At 33.7% G+C, this 11,873-nt stretch overlaps 1 protein-coding gene across 1 annotated transcript; it reads right to left on the bottom strand.

The window, feature by feature from the left end:
- Positions 1-911: 911 nt before the first annotated feature.
- Positions 912-3,927, bottom strand: LOC108212435 (uncharacterized). The gene is made up of 7 exons (XM_064090018.1): positions 3,711-3,927; positions 3,054-3,643; positions 2,371-2,840; positions 1,982-2,314; positions 1,697-1,799; positions 1,232-1,616; positions 912-1,048 (listed from the first exon to the last, which is right to left on the bottom strand). The coding sequence occupies exons 1-7, from the start codon at positions 3,925-3,927 to the stop codon at positions 912-914; spliced, it is 2,235 nt and encodes a 744-aa protein (XP_063946088.1).
- Between the last annotated feature and the right edge of the window lie 7,946 nt (positions 3,928-11,873).

Raw genomic sequence — 11,873 nt, 5'->3', positions numbered from 1 at the left:
AATCAAATTTTTGATTAATTGGCCAGAAAATAGAAAATTGTCTATAATCACAACATCAACCAATATTCTTGCACCAACACAACATATTTAGCATTAGTAAGATTCCAAAACCATGAAATCGGATAAAACCATGGCATTGTGAAAAAACACTAATTAAAGTAGCTAAAATTACCCGGAAAATCATTTTAATTCAACTAAAATAGAAAAATTGGCTAGAATCACAACATCAATCAATATTCTTGCACCAAAACAATATATTTAGCATTAGTAAGAATCTGAAATCATGGAATCGGCTAAAACCATGGAATTGTGAAAAAACACTAATTAAAGTAGCTAAAATTACCCGGAAAATCATTTTAATTCAACTAAAATAGAAAATTGGCTAGAATTACAACATCAAGCAATATTCTTGCACCAACACAACATATTTAGCATTAGTAAGATTCCAAAACCAGGGAATCGGCTAAAACCATGGATTTGTGAAAAAACACTAATTAAAGTAGCTAAAATTACCCGGAAAATCATTTTAATTCAACTAAAATAGAAAATTGGCTAGAATCACAACATCAATCAATATTCTTGCACCAACACAACATATTTAGCATTAGTAAGATTCCAAAACCATGGAATCGGCTAAAACCATGGAATTGTGAAAAAACACTAATTAAAGTAGCTAAATTTACCCAAAAAATCATTTTAATTCAACTAAAATAGAAAATTGGCTAGAATCACAACATCAATCAATATTCTTGCACCAACACAACATATTTAGCATTAGTAAGATTCCAAAACCATGGAATCGGCTAAAACCATGGAATTGTGAAAAAAACACTAATTAAAGTAGCTAAAATTACCCGGAAAATCATTTTAATTCAACTAAAATAGAAAATTGGCTAGAATCACAACATTAATCAATATTCTTCTCCACTATCCACTTCGATGCTATCATAACCATCTTCTTCTTCTTCTTGTTCTTCTTCTTCTTCGTCATCCTCCTCGTGATCATCCCCCGCTTCAATTTCATTTTCTTCATCTTCTTCACTTTCCACTTCATTTTGTTGCTCTTGTTAATCTTCTATTTCATAAATGGAGAAGTCGACAAATAACGACCTTGAAGAAAATTCTATGGGTGTCGTAATTGACACATCTTCTTGAAGGGGTTCCATGTTAGCATCAATAGCTCTTCCACTTAACACTTGAGGTCTACATGTGATTATTGTATGAATATTACTATTTGGATTCTTTACACTAGGAGTATAGTACACTTGAGTGGCTTGACTTGCTAGAATGTAAACATCATATCCTTTCAGTTTTGAATTGAGATCAATTAAAAGCACTCCATTTTTGTCTTTCTTTACGCCCCTAACATGGTCATACCAATGACATTTCATTAGAAACACTTGATTTCCACCACCATATGTTATTTTCAGAATTTCCAGCAAACTTCCATAATAATTGCTTCCACTACCACCGTAACAACTTCCCTTGACAAGTATCCCCGAACTTGATTTTCCTAACTTGAATGAATACCCATTCACCCAACATCTTTTATAAGAAATCACATAAGAAGCTGGGACTCCCAACAAATATTGCAACTGTTTGTTGTTGTGTTGTGCCTGAAATGAAATAGTCTTTTCAAACATATGATAATATGATAATGTCAAACATATGATAATGTGAACTTTAAGTAAAATACCTTGACTTGAAACCACTTTGCAAAATTATCCTCCATCATTGTATCCATCTCACTATCACTTAGTACGTGTGGAGTATGATTGCGAATCTCTGCTTCGAACATACTGAAAAGTTATCAATACATGTTAGTGCACAAAATTAAATGGTGATGGTTAGTAATGAAAAGTTTAGATGCTTACAGAATATAAGGTGCCACTTCTTGCATGTTAGTGAGGATGTAATATGTTGTAGTACTCAATGAATTCAGATCTAAATGATAACCAGTACATGCTCCTAACGGCTTTACCTTGAAATATCATGAACCATATTATGACCTAGCATGTTGTGCACTGTATCAACTTCAGACTCAAAGTACATGGAACAGAAATGTGTTAACTCCTCATATATGTATTTTTCTGCAATGGATCCTTCAACACGTGCTTTGTTCCCTACTTTATGTTTCATTTTGCCTTGTAGTCTTTCAACATGATACATCCATCTTTCTGGGACAGGGCCACCTAGTCTGCACTCCTCCGGCAAATGAACAAGAAGATGCTCCATTGGATCAAAAAGAGTCGGAGGGAATATAGTCTCCAAAGTACAAACAATCCCGGCTATGTTTTTTCCATTTGTTTCAAATCTGATGCAAGAAGTGTAGTTGAGCATAAGTCTTTGAAAAAATTTGATAGGTCACACAGTACTTTATGCACATCATCTGGAAGAAGTTCATGAAAAGCAGAAGGCAGTAACTTCTGCATAAATACATGACAATCATGTGACTTCATGCCTTGAAAGTTTAACTGGGATCTCTTACAACACCTCTTCAAGTTTGATGAACAACCATCCGGGAGTTTCACTCGATGAACCCAATTACATAGCAATTTTAACTGATCCCGGGTTAGGCTATATCTAGCTTTTTGCTTGCGTGTACCATTAAGCCATAACTCTTGCATGATGCCCATTGCTTCCAAGTCCTTTCTTGATCTTATGGTATCCTTTGTTTTTACGCTATCGAGAATAGTGTGAAAAATGTTATCAAATACATTTTTCTCCGTGTGCACGACATCAATGCAATGACGAAGACGCAAGGAATCCCAATATGGCAAGTCAAAAAAGCAAGTGACATGCGTCCAGTTATGCCAATCTCCAAATCCAAATGCCCTTTCCTTGGAATGTGGTTTCCCAGGTTGTGGAAAAGTTATACTATCAAGTTTGTTGCGAATACACAACTTTTCATCCGATTTTTTCGTCGTTTATCTAGAAACCCCTTATGCAACCTATAAAAACTTGACTTCCTACTGTGTGGCAGTTGCTTAGCTTTAACTCCACCCATACACACACGACAAGCCATTTTCCCGTGAGTTGACCATTCCACTAACCATTCCCAACCCAGGAAAGTCACTTATAGTCCATAATAGGGCTGCTCGCATCATAAAATTAGTCTTCGCAGAAGCATCAAATGTCTCCACACCAACATTCCATAAAGTGATCAACTCATCAATTAGAGGCCTGAGATACACATTCAAATTCTTTCCTGGATCATTCGGCCCGGGTACCAGCAGTGTCATGAACATATATGGATCCTTTGTAACCATAGTGTGTGGAAGGTTGTACACAAGTAGCACAACATGCCATACTGAGGAAACAGTAGAGGTAGCATTTCTGTACAGGGGAAATCCATCGGTTGCAAGGCCAAGCCTGACATTACGAATCTCCGCTGAAAAATCAGGATAATTCTTATCGAACTCTTTCCATTCTTCTCCATCTGCAGGATGAGTGAGAACCCCTTCAGTCACAGTTCTGTTCTTGTGATACTTCATATGTGCAGCCGTGCGGGTAGACATGTACAAACGCTGCAAACGGTCAGTGATTTTGAAATGTCTCAAAACCTTTCTTGGAACAGTATTATTCCCAGCATTTGTTGTAGCTTTATATCGACTCAATTTACAATACTTGCAATTTCTTATATCTATATCACCGCCATTGAACAACATACAATCATTCTCGCATGCATGTATTTTTTTCATATCCCAAACTCAACCGTTTAACCATCTTCTTAACAGCATTGTAGTTGAGAGGAAGCTTATGTTTATCCGGGAACACATCTCCAAGCAAAAGGAGCAACTCATCAAAAGCTTTATCACTACATTTGTTGCGATTCTTGCAATGTAGTAATTTCGTAACAAACTTCAATTGAGAATATTTGAGATTGTCCGGGTATATTGGCTCACCAACTTCCTTATCTACTGCCATTCCTACTTTTGCTCCGTAATCTTCAGCTTCAATTTTGAACCTTTCTTCATGCTTATCCTTGTGCAACAATGTTACTAATAATAAACATTATAAAAATAAATACCTTAATATTTATTTTTGTACCATCCGTTATCTAGCAATTTTGTAATTAAATATTTATGTCACACTCGTAAATTCTGGACATAACGTATACCTAGTAATAACTACAATAAGTGTTAGAATCATTGTTCACCGTGGCGATTAGCGTTGAAATCGCAAAGAACCAGTGTTGAAATCGCAAAGAACCAGCGTTGAAATCGCAGAGAAATGGAGAGGAAGCTTTCAGCAGAGAAGGGAAACACAGTGAAAAGTGAGAGATAGTCTTAGGGTTTTTCTTATTTGCACTTGGCTACGACGTTGTTTAGCCTCAATTATTGGACGCAGTGGGTTTAAGTTTTCGTCTCTCTTTTTTAGCGCCAATCTTATTCTCCAGATACAACAGTACTTTCTTTTCATTTTACTTTCAAATTTATTATTCATTTTTATTCAATTAGCAGTTTTATTTTATTTTTTAATTTTTGAAATTTTAATATATGACTCATATCAGTGTTACAAAAAATTTAAATTTTTAAATTTGAAATTTAAGAACACTGACTAAAATTATAGTTCTTTATTACCCTTATTTTGTTACTTTCCATTTTGATTTTTTCATTTTAATGAATTTCTAATTTTATTTTTATTATTAATTTTTGAATTTTAATGGATTTTCTATATTATTTTTTTATAAATATTTATTTAAATATTTTAATATGTTATTACATATGCTGATATATATACATGATATCTTGAATGTTGTAAAAAAACAGAAGTTAAATCACATTACATCATAAGTCACAATTTAAAGTTCAGTCAAATAAGTTGTTAATCAGTTCGATGGTCTACAGAACATGAATTAGCTTTACACACCGATTTTTAGAACAAAGTGTGTCTCATATCTCGTTCTTGAGTAGTCATACATATATGTAACCGGTTTTATTGAAATAAGTAAAGTTTCAATTGGTTCAAACAAAATAATTCGTCAATTAGATGAATAAAATATATGTCAATCGACTCAAATATAGACATCATGCAAGTTATTATTGAAATATTTAATCAGTTCATCGTTTTACAGAACCTGAATTGATATTAATCATCGATTTTTACAACAGAGTGTGCCTCATATCTCGTTCTTGAGTAACCATATATGATGTAACAAGTTTTTTTGAAATATAAAATTAAAGTTTTATCAAAATAGTCACAAGTTTTAATTATATAATAATTAATGTTTTATTGAAATATTTAGAACAAAGTGATTATTGTATAATTAAAATGAATGTAAAAGTTTTGTACGATAAAAATATGAAAGAAAACTGGCTTCTTACGACGGATGTTCATATACATATGACGGATACTGGGTAACTTCCGACAATAGTTCTTAACTATTTACGACGAAAATTGAAAATATCTGGGTTTCTTCCGACAGAATTTTACAAACTGTCGTAATTATACTGAAACAATCCAGATTTATGACGGATGTTCATAATCCGTCGTTTGTTTCCCAGAATCTGCAGATTCTTCTAGTGTGACCGGAACCATTACCAAAATCAACCAAACCAAAATCCTATTAACTCAGTGAGGTTATAGGTGTCTATAACCATATTGCATAATCAAATATACGAAAAGACAAGAAAAAAACCTAAATCTTTAGGTACTTAAATTAAATATTAATCAAATTTCTGATTAATTGGCCAGAAAATAGAAAATTGTCTATAATCACAACATCAACCAATATTCTTGCACCAACATAACACATTTAGCATCAATAAGATTCCAAAACCATGAAATCGGATAAAACCATGGCATTGTGAAAAATCACTAATTAAAGTAGCTAAAATTACTCGGAAAATCATTTTAATTCAACTAAAATAGAAAAATTGGCTAGAATCACAACAACAATCAATCTTCTTGCACCAAAACAATATATTTAGCATTAGTACGAATCTGAAACCATGGAATCAGCTAAAACCATAGAATTGTGAAAAAACACTAATTAAAGTAGCTAAAATTACCCGGAAAATCATTTTAATTCAACTAAAATAGAAAATTGGCTAGAATCACAACATCAAGCAATATTCTTGCACCAACACAGCATATTTAGCATTAGTAAGATTCCAAAACCATGGAATCGGCTAAAACCATGGAATTGTGAAAAAACACTAATTAAAGTAGCTAAAATTACCCGAAAAATCATTTTAATTCAAATAAAATAGAAAATTGGCTAGAATCACAACATCAATCAATATTCTTGCACCAACACAACATATTTAGCATTAGTAAGATTCCAAAACCATGGAATCGGCTAAAACCATGGAACTGTGAATAAACACTAATTAAAGTAGCTAAATTAACTAGAAGATCATTTTAATTGAACTAAAATAGAAAATTGGCTAGAATCAGATCATCAATCAATATTCTTGCACCAACACAACATATTTAGCATTAGTAAGATTCTAAAACCATGGAATCGGCTAAAACCATGGAATTGTGGAAAAACACTACTTAAAGTAGCTAAAATTACCCGGAAAATCATTTTAATTCAACTAAAATAGAAATTTGGCTAGAATCACAACATTAATCAATATTCTTGCACCAACACAACATATTTAGCATTAGTAAGATTCCAAAACCATGAAATCGGCTAAAACCATGGAATTTTGAAAAAACACTACTTAAAGTAGCTAAAATTACCCGGAAAATCATTTTAATTCAACTAAAATAGAAATTTGGCTAGAATCACAACATTAATCAATATTCTTGCACCAACACAACATATTTAGCATTAGTAAGATTCCAAAACCATGGAATCAGCTAAAACCATGGAATTGTGAAAAAACACTAATTAAAGTAGCTAAAATTACCCGGAAGATCATTTTAATTCAACTAAAATAGAAAATTGGCTAGAATCACAACATTAATCAATATTCTTGCACCAACAAAACATATTTAGCATTAGTAAGATTCCAAAACCACGAAATCGGCTAAAACCATGGAATTGTGAAAAAAACACTAATTAAAGTAGCTAAAATTACCCGGAAAATCATTTTATTTCAACTAAAATAGAAAATTGGCTAGAATCACAACATTAATCAATATTCTTGCACCAACACAACATATTTAGCATTAGTAAGATTCCAAAACCATGGAATCGGCTAAAACCATGGAATTGTGAAAAAACACTGATTAAAGTAGCTAAAATTACCCGGAAGATCATTTTAATTCAACTAAAATAGAAAATTGGCTAGAATCACAACATCAATCAATATTCTTGCACCAACACAACATATTTAGCATTAGTAAGATTCCAAAACCATGGAATCGGCTAAAACCATGGAATTGTGAAAAAACACTAATTAAAGTAGCTAAAATTACCCGGAAAATCATTTTAATTCAACTAAAATAGAAAATTGGCTAGAATCACAACATCAATCAATATTCTTGCACCAACACAACATATTTAGCATTAGTAAGATTCCAAAACCATGAAATCGGCTAAAACCATGGAATTATGAAAAAACACTAATTAAAGTAGCTAAAATTACCCGGAAAATCATTTTATTTCAAATAAAATAGAAAATTGGCTAGAATCACAACATCGATCAATATTCTTGCACCAACACAACATATTTAGCATTAGTAAGATTCCAAAACCATGGAATCGGCTAAAACCATAGAATTGTGAAAAAACACTAATTAAAGTAGCTAAAATTACCCGGAAAATCATTTTAATTCAACTAAAATAGAAAATTGGCTAGAATCACAACATTAATCAATATTCTTGCACCAACACAACATATTTAGCATTAGTAAGATTCCAAAACCATGAAATCGGGTAAAACCATGAAATTGTGAAAAAACACTAATTAAAGTAGCTAAAATTACCCGGAAAATCATTTTAATTCAACTAAAATAGAAAATTTGCTAGAATTACAACATCAATAATTATTCTTGCACCAACACAACATATTTAGCATTAGTAAGATTTCAAAACCATGGAATCGGCTAAAACCATGGAATTGTAAAAAAAAACACTAATTAAAGTAGCTAAAATTACCCGGAAAATCATTTTATTTCAAATAGAATAGAAAATTGGCTAGAATCACAACATCAATCAATATTCTTGCACCAACACAACATATTTAGCATTAGTAAGATTCCAAAACCATGGAATCGGCTAAAACCATGGAATTGTGAAAAAAACACTAATTAAAGTAGCTAAAATTACCCTGAAAATCATTTTAATTCAACTAAAATAGGAAATTTGCTAGAATCACAACATCAATCAATATTCTTGCACCAACACAACATATTTAACATTAGTAAGATTCCAAAACCATGGAATCGGCTAAAACCATGGAATTGTGAAAAAAACACTAATTAAAGTAGCTAAAATTACCCGGAAAATCATTTTAATTCTACTAAAATACAAAATTGGCTAGAATCACAGATCAATCAATATTCTTCTCCACTATCCACTTTGATGCTATCATAACCATCTTCTTCTTCTTCTTCTTCGTCATCCTCCTCGTGATCATCCCCCGCCTCAATTTCATTTTCTTCATCTTCTTCACTTTCCACTTCATTTTGTTGCTCTTGTTCATCTTCCATTTCATAAATGGAGAAGTCGACAAATAACGACCTTGAAGAAAATTCTATGGGTGTCGTATTTGACACATCTTCTTGAAGGGGTTCCATGTTAGCATCAATAGCTCTTCCACTTAACACTTGAGGTCTACATGTGATTGTTGTATGAATAATATTACTATTTGGATTCTTTACACTAGGAGCATAGCACACTTGAGTGGCTTGACTTGCTAGAATGTAAACATCATCTCCTTTCAGTTTTGAATTGAGATCAATTAAAAGCACTCCATTTTTGTCTTTCTTTACGCCCCTAACATGGTCATACCAATGATATTTCATTAAAAACACTTGATTTCCACCACCATATGTTATTTTCAGAATTTCCAGCAAACTTCCATAATAATTGCTTCCACTATCACCGTAACAACTTCCCTTGACAAGTATCCCCGAACTTGATTTTCCTAACTTGAATGAATACCCATTCACCCTACATCTTTTATAAGAAATCACATAAGAAGCTGGGACTCCCAACAAATATTGCAACTGTTTGTTGTTGTGTTGTGCCTGAAATGAAATAGTCTTTTCAAAAATATGATAATATGATAACGTCAAACATATGATAATGTGAACTTTAAGTAAAATACCTTGACTTGCAACCACTTTGCAAAATTATCCTCCATCATTGTATCCATCTCACTATCACTCAGTACGTGTGGAGTATGATTGCGAATCTCTGCTTCGAACATACTGAAAAGTTATAAATACATGTTAGTGCACAAAATTAAATGGTGATGGTTAGTAATGAAAAGTTTAGATGCTTACAGAATATAAGGTGCCACTTCTTGCATGTTAGTGAGGATGTAATATGCTGCAGTACTCAATGAATTCAAATCTAAATGATAACCAGTACATGCTCCTAACGGCTCTACCTTGAAATATCATGAACCATATTATGACCTAGCATGTTGTGCAGTGTATCAACTTCAGACTCAAAGTACATGGAACAGAAATGTGTTAACTCCTCATATATGTACTTTTCTGCAATGGATTCTTCAACACGTGCTTTGTTCCCTACTTTATGTTTCATTTTGCCTTGTAGTCTTTCAACATGATACATTCATCTTTCTGGGACAGGGCCACCTAGTCTGCACTCCTCCGGCAAATGAACAAGAAGATGCTCTATTGGATCAAAAAGAGTCAGAGGGAATATAGTCTCCAAAGTACAAACAATCCCGGCTACGTTTTTTTCCATTTGTTTCAAATCTGATGCAAGAAGTGTAGTTGAGCATAAGTCTTTGAAAAAATTTGATAGGTCACACAGTACTTTATGCACATCATTTGGAAGAAGTTCACGAAAAGCAGAAGGCAATAACTTCTGCATAAATATATGACAATCATGTGACTTCATGCCTTGAAATTTTAATTGGGATCTCTTACAACACCTCTTCAAGTTTTATGAACAACCATCCGGGAGTTTCACTCGATGAACCCAATTACATAGCAATTTTAACTGATCCCGGGTTAGGCTATATCTAGCTTTTGGCTTGCGTGTACCATTACGCCATAACTCTTGCATGATGCCCATTGCTTCCAAGCCCTTTCTTGATCTTATGGTATCCTTTGTTTTTACGCTATCGAGAATAGTGTAAAAAATGTTATCAAATACATTTTTCTCCGTGTGCATGACATCAATGCAATGACGAAGACGCAAGGAATCCCAATATGGTAAGTCAAAAAAGCAAGTGACATGCGTCCAGTTATGCCAATCTCCAAATCCAATTGCCCTTTCCTTGGAATGTGGTTTCTTAGGTTGTGGAAAAGTTATACTATCAAGTTTGTTGCGAATACACAACTTTTCATCCGATTTTTTCGTCGTTTATCTAGAAACCCCTTATGCAACCCACAAAAACTTGACTTCCTACTGTGTGGCAGTTGTTTAGCTTTAACTCCACCCATACACACATGACAAGCCATTTTCCCGTGAGTTGACCATTCCACTAACCATTCCCAACCCAGGAAACTCACTTATAGTCCATAATAGGGCTGCTCGCATCATAAAATTAGTCTTCGCAGAAGCATCAAATGTCTCCACACCAACATTCCATAAAGTGATCAACTCATCAATTAGAGGCCTGAGATAAACATTCAAATTCTTTCCAGGATCATTCGGCCCAGGTACCAGCAGTGTCATGAACATATATGGATCCTTTGTAACCATAGTGTGTGGAAGGTTGTACACAAGTAGCACAACATGCCATACTGAGTAAACAGTAGAGGTAACATTGCTGTACGGGGAAAATCCATCGGTTGCAAGGCCAAGACTAACATTACGAATCTTCGCTGAAAAATCAGGATAATTCTTATCGAACTCTTTCCATTCTTCTCCATCTGCAGGATGAGTGAGATCCCCTTCAGTCACAGTTCTGTTCTTGTGATACTTCATATGTGCAGCCGCTGCAAGCAGTCAGTTATTTTGAAATGTCTTAAAACCTTTCTTGGAACAGTATTATTCCCAGCATTTGTTGTAGCTTTATATCGACTCAATTTACAATACTTGCGATTTCTTATATCTTTATCACCGCCATAGAACAACATACAATCATTCTCGCATGCATGTATTTTTTCATATCCCAAACTCAACCGTTTAACCATCTTCTTAACAGCGTTGTAGTTGAGAGGAAGCTTATGTTTATCCGGGAACACATCTCCAAGCAAAAGGAGCAACTCATCAAAAGCTTTACCACTACATTTGTGGCGATTCTTCCAATGTAGTAATTTCGTAACAAACTTCAATTGGGAATATTTGAGATTGTCTGGGTATATTGGCTCACCAACTTTATTCACATTATCTAAAAAGGTTGATGCTTGCTCATTCGGGTCCTCGTGGCTACTATTTTCCGCTCCAAATGCCCCCCACCAATAGCATCCATAAACATTTCATACTCGTCAAACACATTTTCGCGATCATCCATTTGTTCATTTCTTGACGCACTAGCTTCCCCATGAAAGCACCATATAGTATAACTCTCAAGAAAACTGGTTGCAAATAAGTGGAACTCGACATCGGGAATGAGTTGGTATAATGCATTCCGACATGTATTGCAAGGACAATTAATCAAAAAGATTCGGATCATTCGGCTTACTAGAATTGCTTCGCGCGAATGCCAAAAAATATTTAACCCCCTCATTATATTCATCCGTAAAACCATATCCACCGGATTTTATTCGCTTAGTGATCCAACTACGATCCGGAGACATCTATGAATAATAAATAACAAAATTCACTA

Source organism: Daucus carota, chromosome 3 (assembly GCF_001625215.2).
Source record: "Daucus carota subsp. sativus chromosome 3, DH1 v3.0, whole genome shotgun sequence".
In the NCBI taxonomy this organism is placed as follows: domain Eukaryota; kingdom Viridiplantae; phylum Streptophyta; class Magnoliopsida; order Apiales; family Apiaceae; genus Daucus; species Daucus carota.
Note: the sequence above shows the minus strand (reverse complement) of the source record. Positions and strands in the feature narration are given on the sequence as shown.

Coding starts and splice junctions, on each gene's coding strand:
- LOC108212435 (XM_064090018.1), bottom strand. CDS start 3,927: ATGGCAGTAGATAAGGAAGTTGGTGAGCCAATATACCCGGACAATCTC. Junction 1,800..1,981: donor ATGGTTCATGATATTTCAAG/GTAAAGCCGTTA, acceptor ATAACTTTTCAG/TATGTTCGAAGCAGAGATTC. Junction 1,617..1,696: donor CAAAGTGGTTTCAAGTCAAG/GTATTTTACTTA, acceptor ATTTCATTTCAG/GCACAACACAACAACAAACA.